Source organism: Procambarus clarkii, chromosome 11 (assembly GCF_040958095.1).
Source record: "Procambarus clarkii isolate CNS0578487 chromosome 11, FALCON_Pclarkii_2.0, whole genome shotgun sequence".
Classification (NCBI taxonomy): domain Eukaryota; kingdom Metazoa; phylum Arthropoda; class Malacostraca; order Decapoda; family Cambaridae; genus Procambarus; species Procambarus clarkii.
In genome coordinates, this window is record NC_091160.1 from 27,754,730 (window position 1) to 27,769,729 (window position 15,000).

General features: G+C 41.2%; 1 protein-coding gene across 1 annotated transcript in view; it reads right to left on the reverse strand.

The window, feature by feature from the left end:
• The window catches only part of LOC123751042 (nephrin), a 744,040-nt gene that overhangs the window by 15,199 nt on the left and 713,841 nt on the right, over window positions 1–15,000 (reverse strand). The window contains exon 16 of the mRNA XM_069322448.1: window positions 1–82. This exon is cut by the window's left edge and continues 179 nt beyond it. Coding sequence (XP_069178549.1) covers window positions 1–82 — 82 coding nt within the window. The remainder of the gene's footprint in view (window positions 83–15,000) is intronic.

A 15,000-nucleotide genomic window follows, 5' to 3' on the forward strand; every position in this document is an offset into this window, starting at 1 on the left:
TGGCCCGGGTGACCGTACATGTACTCAGCCAACTCCAGGCTAACGTCAGTGTGCGCTGATGCTCCGGCCAGGCCGCCACTCGCTGCCTCAGGTGACACATCAACACGTTTAAGAACCAATAACATCATCTTAATAAATATACCAGAAAAGTTAACAGTTAGATTTTAATACAACGTGGGATTTTGAAATAGACTCTGGAAGCTACTCGACTGTAGTGATGAGTCATGTCCACTGAGGAATGCAGCAAGGATGAACTATGATTTTCTTACAAGATTCGAACCTGTGAGGACAGCGATGAACCTACTGGCTACCACAGAACACATACCAGTCTACCATTTTTTTCCTCTTGAAAGTTGGTTGGTACTGGAGCCCCCATGCTGCCACAGGGTTCTATGACCACCCAGCATCTGGCTACACTAGTGACGCGTTTTGTGCACAGTTTTTCCTCAAATCCTATCACATGCAGGGATCGCACTGAGATCACATGTGTGTAGCCGGGTGGTGGTTAGTCGGGGAGTTCGTGAGCATATGAGATTCAGGACCAAGCAAAACTTACTGGGCAATATGTGGTATCTCTGCTGGGGTTAGGGATCGGGGTGATCCCTGGCCTCTCACGCTCGAATCCTGTCGGGATCATCAATCTGTAAATTTTTAGATTTACAGCTTGAGGCCCATACAAGCTTTGTTTCATACGTGTGGGGTGGAAAACAGTAGGAACAGACCGGGTGCCACTGAGTATCCTTTCCTTCTAAATATAAATGACTTTTTGAAATAGGAAGAGGGAATAGGTTGGAAATGGAGACGAGAGGGAATAGCAAAAGAGAGAGAGGAGAGGGGAGGGGGAGGGAAGAGAGGGGATATAGCAAGAGGGGGAAAAAAAGAGTGGGTGGAATGGGGAGAAGAGGCAGAGATAGACCCCGCCATCGCCGCTACCGCTCCTAGTATGCTATGAGAGATAATGTCGGGTTGTTTGTCTTTGTTCAAAGTTGGAATCCAGCCACACAGAGCGAACCTTGCCCACATTTACAGTGTGAATGTTCTGGGGTAGGGGACCGACATTAACTGGTTAGGGTAGGATTAAGCTTACTGTTTTAAGGACAAAAATGTGAATTATAATGATCTAAGGCGTTGTTTATGGAGTCAAATGTGAAATATGTCATATGATTTCCAAGGAGCTTTTAGTATTGATAGGAAAACGAAAATCAGCTTAGTGACTCATACATAGGCTTCAGAGCTTCTTTAAGAAGGGGAAACACGGCAAGAATATTGAGGAGGATGTCGGAAGAGATGAAGATGAAGGGTCGAGGGTGGGGGGGTCAAGGAGGAGATGGGGTGAAGAGTTGGGGGGAGGGGGGAAGGATTAATAGAGGAGTAGGAGAAGAGACCCGGGTGGGTACCCCTTCTTCTGTCTATTCTAGGTTACATATAGATATATATAGAGTGGGTATGGTGTTGGGAAGAGACAAGGAGTGGATATGGAGAAGGAAGGAACATGAGGGGAGATGAAGAGAAGAGAAAAAAGATGGAGAGGGAGGATGTGGAGAGAAGGGAAAAGAAGAGGGGTGGAATTGGGGAGACAGACTCAGTTACCACTGGCAATCCTTCTTAGTCAATATTGTATATTATATATAGTGAGGAAGTCTGGTGTCTGTTTGACCATCTGTTAGTCAAACGCCCTTAATCTTGTGGCTATCCTCACCCAAATTTGCCAGCGGGAATGGTGTGGGGTAAGGGATGAACATAGGATTGTCGGGGTCACCCAAATCTGAAAGGCAACAGTGTGCTAAGGGTCACACTCAGACCCCCAACGACGAATGTTGACACTGCCCGCCGGTTACTCAGCTAAATACTTTGAAAACAAACATTAAAAAATAATTTACATTGGAATATACACAAATATTTACCAATAATAATAATAATAATACAAGTATTATACTACTACTACAACTACTACAACTACTACTACTACTACTACTACTACTAATAATAATAATAATAATAATAATAATAATAATAATAATAATAATAATAATAATAGTTTATTTAGGTCTTATTTATTTAGGTTTGTTTAGGTAACTTCCTACTAACCATAATTTGCCCATACTCCCATAAAACAGACGATTCTCTCACAACTTTAAACAAAAGCTTCTGAAGCCATACTCCTTTCTCAGAGTAAGGAATGGGATTATCAGGAAAAAACGCCAATTAAGTCATAACGAATATACGGCACTGAGAAGGAGTTAGGATAAGGATTTGGGGATGGGACGGGGGAAAAGGATTGGTGCCCAACCACTTGGACGGTTGCAGGGATTAATCTATTTTTCCGTTTTTCACATCACTAAGCTCGTCTTACCGGCGACCACACACAACATATTCAATTACTTTCTTTTTTATAACAGCGACAGAAAAAGAGAGAAGCAGAGAAGGAGACACAGAAAGAGACACGGATAGATAGCAGATAGATGAATGGATAGATGAACAAATGAATGGATGAATGGATTGATAGCTAGATGGACACATAGGAATTTAGAGATAGGTGGATACATAGGAGAATAGAGAGAGATGGATGAATAGATGAATGGATTGATAGATAGATGGATAGATGTGGAGTTAGATAGCTAGACAAATTGATGGATAGAAAGATAGATTAATAAAATTATGGCTGAATAGATGGATACACTGATGGATAGAGAGATGAATAAGTATGTAAATAGATGGACTGATGCATGGATAGTTTAATGGATAGAATGGTAGATGGTAGGATTGATGGAGATATATATATATATATATATATATATATATATATATATATATATATATATATATATATATATATATATATATATATATATATATATATATATATATATATATATATTGGTGTATACTGGCAGCAGGTTTTCTTTCAAACATGTTTCATTGAATATGACCGCATATTCTGTATTTATTATTTTCTGGTTTAGGGCTTCTATCCCTCTAACTATTTTCTTAGCATCACTAAGAATTAAGCCCTGATGCTAAGAAAATAGTTAGAGGGATAGAAGCCCTAAACCAGAAAATAATAAATACAGAATATGCGGTCATATTCAATGAAACATATATATATATATATATATATATATATATATATATATATATATGGATAGAGGGACAGACAGGGGGATTGATGAATGGACACATAGATAGATATATGGATGGACATATTGATGGAAAGATAGATGGATATATGGATATATAGATGGATGAATAGTTACATGCATAGTAGATGGATACATAGGTGGATAGATGGATGGATAGACAGATGGATGTATTGATGGATTCATAAATAGGTGGATGGATAGATAAATGGAGGAATTGAAGGGTTCATAAATATTTGGATGAATAGATAGATGGGAAACAGACAGACCCAGCAACTCATCGTGCCCATTTAGTACACTATGAGAGAGAATGTCAGTATCTTCGTCCAAAGTCGGAAGCCAGTCGCTTGGGGCAAGCCTCGTCGATTTATTTTGCATGGTGAATGGTCTGGGGTACAGAACGGACATTGGTTTCGTCTGGTCTTAAGTTAATTTTTTAATGAAATATCAGCATATAATCCCCCTCCTACGATCTATTTTCATGAAGTCTGAAATGTATTCCTGGAATAAAATGAGGAGCTGAATTTATTTGGGTTACATTAAGGAAAAGAGTGAATTACGAAAAATGGTTAGAGTTGAAAATTTCTCAAGAAAATTAACATTCTGGAGGGAGAGATAAAGAGATAGATATACAAAATGAGATATAGGGATGGAAAGAAAGAGAGAGAGAAGAGAGAAAGAGAGAGAGAGAGAGAGAGAGAGAGAGAGAGAAGAAGAAAGAGAGAGAGAAGAGAGAAAGAGAGAGAGAGAGAGAGAGAGAGAGAGAGAGAGAGAGAGAGAGAGAGAGAGAGAGAGAGAGAGAGAGAGAGAGAGAGAGAGAGAGAGAGAGAGAGAGAGAGAGAGAGAGAGAGAGAGAGAGAGAGAGAGTGAGAGAGAGAGTGAGAGAGAGAGAGAGAGAGTGACTGAGCGGAAAATGGAATCAGGAGTGAAATATAAATAGAGAGAAAGAATGAGAGATAGAAACCGAGAAACAGAGATACAATGATTCAGAGAAAGAAACATAGATACAGAGGCAGAGATAGAAAGGGAGAGAGCCAGCTTGAGGCCAGCTCCACAAAAATTTGCAGGATTATTGGATATTTGATCAGGAGTGTCATAGGATGGTAATCCCAGTTCTCCTCCTCCACGGAGCATGACAATGTAAAATGTTCGGCCCCGAGCCCATCGACTTTGGAATTTATATAAATACTAGCTGTGCCCAGCTACGTGCTGTGGCTCTGGGAAGGGTTGCTGTGTGCTGAATCACAGCAACATTTCCTTGTCCCCACATCCAACCCACTATTCCCCTCCCCCCTCCCATCCTCTCGTCCTCCCAACTATTCCCCTCTCCCCCATTCCCTCGTCCTCCCCACCATTCCCCCTTCCTCCGTCCACTCGTCCTTCCCCCCATCCACAACTTCCCCAACCCCTCGGCCTCCCCATCATTCCCCCCTCCTGCCAACCCTTCGTCCTCCCCACCATCCCCAACACCCTTGTACCCTCGTCCTTCCCACCATTCCACATTCCCGTCCCCTCGACTTCCCCATCATTCCCCATTCACTCGTTCGATGCGTTCCCAAATGATCTGATGTTCCCATCAATGAAAAATAAGAACAGATAATATAATGAACAGAAAAAATATTGAATAAATAAAAAATAAACTTTACTCACGAAATGAACGGTATGGTAAACAACACAGCTGAATTCCAACGCAATGTCACACAAAATAATTAAATCAAAATGCAAATAAACCGGAATCTATGAAAATTAAATTTATCAATAAAATTGAAAACATTGAAATGGAATCGTAACCTATTTAAAATAGCATGTGTTGCTTACACGTGCAATAGTTGGCACTGTTTAAAAAAAAAAGTTTTTTACCTGTCACAGGTAGGGCATCTATATAGTAGGTATATAAAAACACACACATATTCGAATGGAACGTTGTGTCAAAATTTCAAAGTAATCGGTGAAGATCTTTCGGAGATTACAGCAAGTGTTTCGATTATGTGCAACAGATGGTGCTGTTTTTTCAAACAAGCATGTTTTTACCTGTCTCAGGTGTGGCATGTATAGTAGGTATATAAAAACACGCACGTATTCAAATGCAACGTTGTGTCTAAATTTCAAAGCAATCGGTAAAGAGGTTTCGGAGATTTCCCTCACATGAAAAACACCTTTTTTAATAAGCATGGTTTTTATCTGTCACAGATGTGACATCTATATAGTAGGTATATAAAAACACGCTCATGTTGCGAATGGAACGTTATGTCAAAATTTAAAAGCAATCGGTGAAGAACTTTCGAAGATTAGCGATTTTCAACAAACAAACATTTACATTTTTATTTATATAGACTAGCTGTACCCTGCCACGCGTTGCTGTGGCTCAATAAAGCATGTGCGTTGCTGAGCCACAGCAACCTTCCCTGTTCCCCAGTCCTTCCCACCATTCTCTCCTCGCCCGTCTCCTAAGCCTCCCAACCATTTCCCACTCCACCGTCCCCCCGTCCTCCCCTACCATTCCCCACTCCACCATCCCGTCTTCCTTCCCACCATGCCCCACTCCCCTGTCCCTTTGTCCTCTCCATCATTCTCCATTCCCCCATCCCCTCGTCCCCATCATCCCAACCTCCCCCGTCCCTTCGTCCTTCCCCACCATTACCCCCTCCCTTGTCCCCTCATCCTCCCCACCATATCTCATTTCCGTCCCCTCGTCATCCCCACCATTCTCCACTCCCTCGTTTGATGCCTTCCCAAATAGTCTGAGGTTCCCATCAGAAAATTGGGAACATCAAGTGATCTGATGTTCCCATGACTGAAGTATAAGAAGAACAGTTAAAAAATTAAATGAGAATATGAAAAAATAAAAAATAAACTATATTCATGAAATGAACGGTATGGTAAACAACACAGCTGAATTCCAAAGCAATTCACACAAAATAATTAAATCAAAATGAAAATAAATCAAAATCTATGAAAATTCAATTTATCAATGCAATCAGAAACATTGAAATGGAATTGTTACATATATATTACAGCATGTGTGTTGCTCTTACATGCAACAGATGGCGCTGTTTGTCAAGAAAAGCATAGTTTTACCAGTCACAGGTGTGGTATCTACACTTATACTTACAAAATGAACGGTATGTTAAGCAACACAGCTCAATTCCAACACAATATCACAAAAAATAGTTCAATAAAAAATAAAATAAATCGAAATCTACGAACCAAAAAAATTATCAATGGAATCGGAAACATTGAAATGGAATTCGTGACATATTTAGCATAGCGTGAATGTTGCTATTATGTGTAACAGATGGCGCGGTTTTCAAAAACGCATGTTTTATACCTGTCACAGGGGCAGCATCTTTATAGTAGATATATAAAAAGACGCGCCGATTCGAATGCAACGTTGTGTCAAAATTTCAAAGCAATCAGGTAAGAACTTTGGGAGATTACAGCATGTGTTGCTCTTTCGTTTAACAGATGGCCCTGTTTAAATAAAAAAAAACATGTTTTTTCCTGTCACAGGTGAGGCATGTATATGGTAGATATATAAAAAGACACGCCTAATCGAATGGAACGTTGTGTTAAAATTTCAAAGCCATTAGTAATGAGGTTTCGAAGATTTCCCTCACATGAAAAACACATGAAAAACACAGTTTCAGAAAAAAACATGTTTTTTTTTTACTGTCACAGACGTGTCATCTATATAGTATATATATAGAAACCTGACCGGATGCGAATGGAACATTGTGTGAAAATTTCAAAGCAATCGGTTAAGAACTTTCAAAGATTAGCGATTTTGAACAGACGAACATTTCCATTTTTATTTATATAGATTAGCAGTACCCGGCCACACGTTGCTGTGGCTCAGCAAAGCATGTGCGTTGCGGAACCACACCAACCTTCCCTATCCCCTAGTCCTCCCCACCATTTCCCACACGCCCGTCTCCTCGGCCTCCCAACCATTCTCTACTCCACCGTCCCCTTGTCCTCCCACCCCACTCGCCCATCCCCTCTTCCTTCCCACCATGCCCCACTCACCTGTCCCTTTGTCCTCCCACCATTCTCCATTCCCCCATCCCCTCGTCCCCACCATCCCAAACTCCTCTGTCCCTTCGTCCTTCCCCATCATTACCCCCTCCCTTGTCAACTCGTTCTCCCCACCATCTCTCACTTCCGTCCCCTCGCCATTTCCACCATTCCCCACTCCCTCGTCCGATGCCTTCCCAAATGGTCTGATGTTCCCATCAGAAAAGTGGGAATATTAAGTGATCTGATGTTCCCATCACTGAAATATAAGAAAAACAGTTAAAAAATGAAATGAAAATATGAAAAAGTAACAAAATAAACTATACTCACGAAATGAACGGAATGGTAAACATCACAGCTGAATTCCAATGCAATTCACACAAAATCATTAAATCAAAATGAAAATAAATCAAAATCTATGAAAATTCTATTTATCAATGCTATCAGAAACATTGAAATGGAATTGTAACATATTTAGTACAGATTGTGTCTTCCTCTTACATGCAACAGATGGCGCTGATCTTCAAGAAATGCATAGTTTTACCTGTAACAGGTGTGGCCTCTATACTTATACTTACGAAATGAACAGTATGGTAAACAACACAGCTAAATTCCAATACAATGCCACACAAAATAATTCTATAAAAAAATATAATAAATCGAAATCTATGAAACTAAAATTTATCAATGCAATCGGAAACATTCAAATGGAATTCGTGACATATTTATTATAGCGTGCATGTTGCTATTATGTGAAACAAATGGCGCTGTTTTTCAAAAACGCATGTTTTTACCTGTCAAGGATGTAGCATCTATAAAGTAGGTAAATAAAAAGATGCACATATTCGAATGGAACGTTGTTTCAGAATTTCAAAGCTATCGGTGAAGAACTTTAGGAGATTACAGTGTGTGTTGCTCTTACATCCAACAGATGGCGTTATTTAAAAAAAAAAACATGTTTTCTTCGGTCACAGGTAAGGCATGTATATAGTAGGTATATAGAAACACGCGCCTTTTCGAATGCAACGTCGTGTCAAAATTTCAAAGCAATCGGTGAAGAGGTTTCGAAGATTTTTCTCACATGAAAAAAAACAGTTTTTCAAAAAAGGCATGTTTTTTCTGTCACAGACGTGACATCAATATAATATGTATATAAAAACTTGTTCTGGTGCGAATGGAACATTGTGTGAAAATTTCAAAGTAATCAGTGAAGAACTTTCGGATATTAGCCATTTTTAACAAACGAACATTTCCATTTTTATTTATATAGATTAGAGAATTCCGTTATTGACATGAAACAAGCTGTGAATAAAATATATTGGAAAATGTTGCAATAATATTGCTATAATTATACGAAGAAGTTTAGTATTTTTCCAAAAGTGCAACCCCTAATAATTTTTAATCTTGCACTAAGGGCTGTTTTTTAGCGGGCCTGCTTGAGTCCGCGATAACACATCGGCATAATATTCAGGGTATATAAACCAGTCTCCACTAACAGTGCTATGAACAACGGAGGCTGGAAAAGAGCCAGAAACAAGCATCCAATGTTGGAAAAAGGTAAGTAGGTTATTATACGAGCAATTTACAGCTGGAAATCACATACGTGATGCATTCAAGAAAGAATAAGTGTAAATTTAGTGAGATACAGTTTAGAATGTTGGAACGGCTTGGGGAGGACAACAACAAGCCCCCATCTGGATCTTCAGGTAGTGGCGTAGGCTGGGGTGTGGGATGTTGAGTGGGCAGCCTTGCTGGAAAGGTACGCTATATTACTTTGTTTATTCCGCGTGATATATTACGTCCGCCGTGTAATGCAACGGATGTTCTCGTTCAGATCCGTAGGAGACTTACGCGAGCCGTAGGAGACTTACGCGAGCCGTAGGAGACTTACGGAAGTACGTAGACTTCCGCGTTACTGGAGTCTGCCTGTTAATAATCATTCTCGAAGAAAGGATTCCACCCCATAGAATAATGGAGACGTTTCAGTTCAGGACTGACCGAAACGTCGTGGTTTCTTCACTTTGTGGTGTGTGGTCTGGTCAACCTCAGCCACGTTATCGTGACTCGTCGCCTATATTAAAAGTGAAAGTTGGTATTCGAGGGATTCATTACGTCGGATAAAGATCTTGTTGATTGTAAAGGAAAATATATTGGTGAGACTAAACACGTAAAAGATTCACTTACATACTTATATCAAGGAACACTTTAATTTTTTTTATAAGTACACTACTAATTGAACTTGCAGGGGGGATGGGTTGAGCTTCGGCTCTTAGATCCCGCCTCTTAGCTGTCAAACAAATGAGAATGCAATACGGGAATTTCTTCATGTTCGTTCTTTTTTACAAATGTGATTGGCATATTTAGGTTGTATATACATATTTCAAAGGTGGTTTTCTTCCATAATGACAGGTTTAATGTCTCAAAAAAAAATTAATGTTATTTTCAGATTATTTTGTGTTTAAAGAATTTTAGTCTATCAATGCAGCTCACATTTTTATGTACAATATTATCGCCTCTAAGTTTCTTTACGACTTTCTTAAATGTGGCTTCCTAAGGACAAACATTGCTTCCCTCACACACATGAACCATACATGTAACAACCAATAGCACCACTTTGGATTTACAAGGATGCTAGTAGCCTCATCAGCTCAGTTGGCTTGTTCCCTCTCCTGTTCTTTATGGTCTCACGATCTGACAAGCGTTGAATTTGAAATGGCTTTGTTTACCTGAAAACCTTCGAACTTCAGCCCGTCCTCCACATTCGCAACTCCGTCAAAATTGTAACCTAACCTAACCTAATCTAACCTAACCTAATCTAACCTAACCTAACCTAACCTAACCTAACCTAATCTAACCTAACCTAATCTAACCTAACCTAACCTAACCTAACCTAACCTAATCTAACCTAACCTAACCTAATCTAACCTAACCTAATCTAACCTAACCTAATCTAATCTAACCTAACCTAATCTAACCTAACCTAATCTAACCTAACCTAACCTCCTAACCTAACCTAACCTAACCTCTTGAAGTAAACTCCTAACCTAACCTAACCTGACCTCCTAACCTAATCTAACCTAACCACGTACTCTATCCTAACCTAATCTCCTAACCAGCCTAACCTGGGGCCAGATTCACGAAGTAGTTACGCAAGTACTTACGAATGCGTATATCTTTCCTCATTTTTTGACGGGTATGGTTACATTTATTAAACAGTTTACAAGCAAGAAAACTTTCCAACCAACTTTTGTTATTGTTATAAACAGCCTCCTAGTGCTTCGGAGATCATTAACTGTTTAATATTGTAAAAAAAAAAGCTGCCAAAGATTGAGAAAAGATGTACAGGTTCGTAAGTGCTTGCGCAACTGCTTCGTGAATCTGGCCCCAGGAGCAAACGAACCCAAGCAACCCACCTGAATCATTTTGAGATGATTTCGGGGCTTAGCGTCCCCTCGGCCCGGTCCTCAAGAAGGCTTCCATTTTGTTACACATCCGCAGGAAGCATCCCTTAGCAGCTGTCTAACCCCCAGGCACCTATTTACTGCTAGGTAACAGAAACTCTGGCCATTTATTTCCGCCTCCACCAGGGATCGAATCCGGAACCTTAGGACTACGAACCCGAAGCTCTGTCCACTCAGCTGTCCGGCCCCTGAGTTATCAGAGTTACATTTGATTAATTCCTTACAGGCAATATGCCACCTTTCATAAAATCGTAATAAAGCACTTACAGGCGAAGCGTCATTTTACCTTACCTACCTTGCAGGTTACCTACCTTGCAAATTATTTCGGGGCTTAACGTCCCCGCCGGCCCGGTTCTTGACACGGCTTTCTCGTTGCGGGACTGTTCAATCAGGCTGTTAGACGCAGCTGCTCGCAGCCTGTCAATCAAGCTTTCTCTTCTTTCTGGCGTTTCTCCGCATCTACGGCATCATTTCATCCAACAATTTCGTGTCTTTTTTGGTTTGTTTTTGTTTTCAGGGGACATTGATGCGCGGGCCTTAAGCCTCTGGCTGGCGTCGCAACGTGAGCAGTAGCATAAGTCTTGTAAAGCGTTTAGCAAACGTCATCTTCACTTATCATAACGCCACTCTGACATGTGAAGCCCAGTGGGCACAATATTCAAGAGAAACGAATATTCTGATGTTCAATCAACGTCATCTGCGTTTGATTCGACGTCTAACCGATTTATTTATTTAATTATTAGCTGTACCCGGCCATGCGTTGCTGTGGCTCAGCAACGCATGTGCTTTGCTAGGCCTCAGCAACCTTTCCCTGTCTCCCAGTCTTCCCTACCATTGGTACCTCCTCCGTCACCTCGTCCTCCCACAGTCTTCCCTACCATTGGTACCTCCTTCGTCACCTCGTCCTCCCACAGTCTTCCCTACCATTGGTACCTCCTTCGTCACCTCGTCCTCCCACAGTCTTCCCTACCATTGGTACCTCCTTCGTCACCTCGTCCTCCCACAGTCTTTCCTACCATTGGTACCTCCTCCGTCACCTCGTCCTCCCACAGTCTTCCCTACCATTGGTACCTCCTTCGTCACCTCGTCCTCCCACAGTCTTCCCTACCATTGGTACCTCCTTCGTCACCTCGTCCTCCCACAGTCTTTCCTACCATTGGTACCTCCTTCGTCACCTCGTCCTCCCACAGTCTTCCCTACCATTGGTACCTCCGTCACCTCGTCCTCCCACAGTCTTCCCTACCCTTGGTACCTCCTTCGTCACCTCGTCCTCCCAACTATTCCCCTCCGACTCCGTCCCTTTGTCCTCCCTACCATCTGCCACTCCAGCGTACCCTCGTCTTCCTAACCATTCCTCACTCCATCGTCCCCTCGTCCTTCCCCATCATCTCCCACTCCCCCATCAACTCGTCCTCCCTATCATCCTCCCCTTCCCCGTCCCCTCATCCTCCCCCACTCACCTATCCCCGTGTCCTCCCCACCATTACCCAGTCCTCTATCCCCAAGTCCACACCACCATCCCCCACTCCGTCTCTTCATCCTCCCCACTATTCCCCACTCCCTCGCATGATGCATTCCCAAATGATGTGAAGTTCCCATCATAAAATTGGAAAAATTCTATGATCTGAGGTTCCCATCACTGAAATATAAGAAAAACAATTAAAAAACGAAATAAAAAACAATGAAAAAATTAAAACATAAACTATTCTCACGAAATGAAAGTTATGGTGAACAACACAGCTAAAGTCCAATACAATGTCACACAAAATAATTAAATTAAAATGAAAATAAATCGAAATCTATGATAATTCAGTTTATCAATGCAATGGGAAACATTGAAATGGAATGGTAACATATTTAGTATTGCGTGTGTTGCTCTACAGCAACAGATGCTGTTTTTCAAAAATGCAGGTTTTTACCTGTCTCAGGCTTGATATTTATTTATTTATTTATTTATTTATATATATACAAGAAGGTACATTGGATTTGTGAGAATACATTGGATAGTACAGTATTTACATTCTTGTAAAGCCACTAGTACGCACAGCGTTTCGGGCAGAAACGCTGTGGGCTATACTTATACTCACGAAATGAACGGTATGGTAAACAACACAGCTCAATTCCAACGCAATCTCACACAAAATAATTCAGTCGAGATTAAAATAAATCGAAATCTATGAAAATTTAATTTGTCAAAGTAATCAAAAACAATCAGAAAAGAAATCGTAACATGTTTAGTATATGTGAGTGTTGCCATTATGTGCAACAGATGACGCTATTTAAAAAAAATCACGTTTTCATCTGTCACATTTATATACTAGATAAATTAGAATATGCGCATCTTCGAATGGAAAATTGTGTCAAAATTTCAAAACAATCGGTGAAGAACTTTCGGAGATTACAGGGTGTATTGATCTTACGTCCAACAGATGGCGCTGTTTAAAAAAACAACAACAGTTTTTTTCCTGTCACAGGTGAGTCATGTATATAGTAAATATATAAAAACATGCGTCTATTCGAACGCAACGTTGTACCAAAATTTCAAAGCAATCGGTAAAGAGGTTTCGAAGATTTCCCTCACCTGAAAAAACACTTGAAAAATACAGGTTTTCAAAAAGCATGTCTTTCCCCATCAGAGGCATGACATGCATATAATATGTATATAAAAACCTGCTCGGATGCGACTGGAACATTGTGTGAAAATTTCAAAGCAATCGGTGAAGAACTTTCGGAGATTAGCGATTTTGAGCAAACGAACATTTTCATTTTTATTAATATAGATGATATTTCAGTTCAGGTCGATTATATTTTTAATTATTATTTTTTATTTGTTTTTTATTTTACGAAATTTACTTTTAAAGTAACGTGAGAGAAATGTTTAATTATCAATTATAAAAAAAACGTTAACGGAAATGTTCAGGAATCTGAATTTTACGAATTAGAGCAAGGCATCAAAATGATGGCTCAGAGAATTTCTAGATAATGTCAAATGGTTAGAATAACACGAGAGAGCAAATATTAAGATAAAAAATTAGAACATAAAGTCTGTGTGGTCTACCAAGATCTCTGTACTATACTATACTAGGCGCCTAGAAATACATTATGCCACCATACTCCTCTCACAGCAGACACCACCGTACTATGCTACCATACTCCTCTCACAGCAGACACCATTGTACTATGCCACCATACTCCTCTCACAGCAGACACCACCGTACTATGCTACCATACACCTCTCACAGCAGACACCACCGTACTATGCTACCATACACCTCTCACAGCAGACACCACCGTACTATGCTACCATACACCTCTCACAGCAGACACCATTGTACTATGCTACCATACACCTCTCACAGCAGACACCACTGTACTATGCCACCATACTCCTCTCACAGCAGACACCACCGTACTATGCTACCATACACCTCTCACAGCAGACACCACCGTACTATGCTACCATACACTTCTCACAGCAGACACCACGGTACTATGCCTCCATACTCCTCTCACAGCAGACATCACCGTACTATGCTACCATACTCCTCTCACAGCAGACACCACCGTACTATACCACTATACCCCTCTCACAGCAGACACCACCGTACTATGCCACCATACTCCTCTCACAGCAGACACCACCGTACTATACCACTATACCCCTCTCACAGCAGACACCACCGTACTATGCTACCATACACCTCTCACAGCAGACACCATTGTACTATGCTACCATACACCTCTCACAGCAGACACCACTGTACTATGCCACCATACTCCTCTTACAGCAGACACCACCGTACTATGCTACCATACATCTCTCACAGCAGACAGTACTGTACTATGCTACCATACACCTCTCACAGCAGACACCACCGTACTATGCCACCATACTCCTCTCACAGCAGACACCACCGTACTATACCACTATACCCCTCTCACAGCAGACACCACCGTACTATGCCACCATACTCCTCTCACAGCAGACACCACCGTACTATACCACTATACCCCTCTCACAGCAGACACCACCGTACTATGCCACCATACTCCTCTCACAGCAGACACCACCGTACTATACCACTATACCCCTCTCACAGCAGACACCACCGTGCTATGCAACCATACTCCTCTCAAAGCAGACACCACCGTACTATGTCACCATACCCCTCTCACAGCAGACACCACCGTATTATGCCACTATACCCCTCTCACAGCAGACACCACGGTACTATGCCACCATACTCCTCTCACAGCAGACACCTCCGCACCCCGCCATGACGGCCGCTCGATCAACCAGACTCTGTGCAACTTGTCAAAGAGAAATTCTGCTGCGCTAGTCTGACACTCTGCTCCAGGATACGTCTGACGTATCGGCAGTTTCTTTA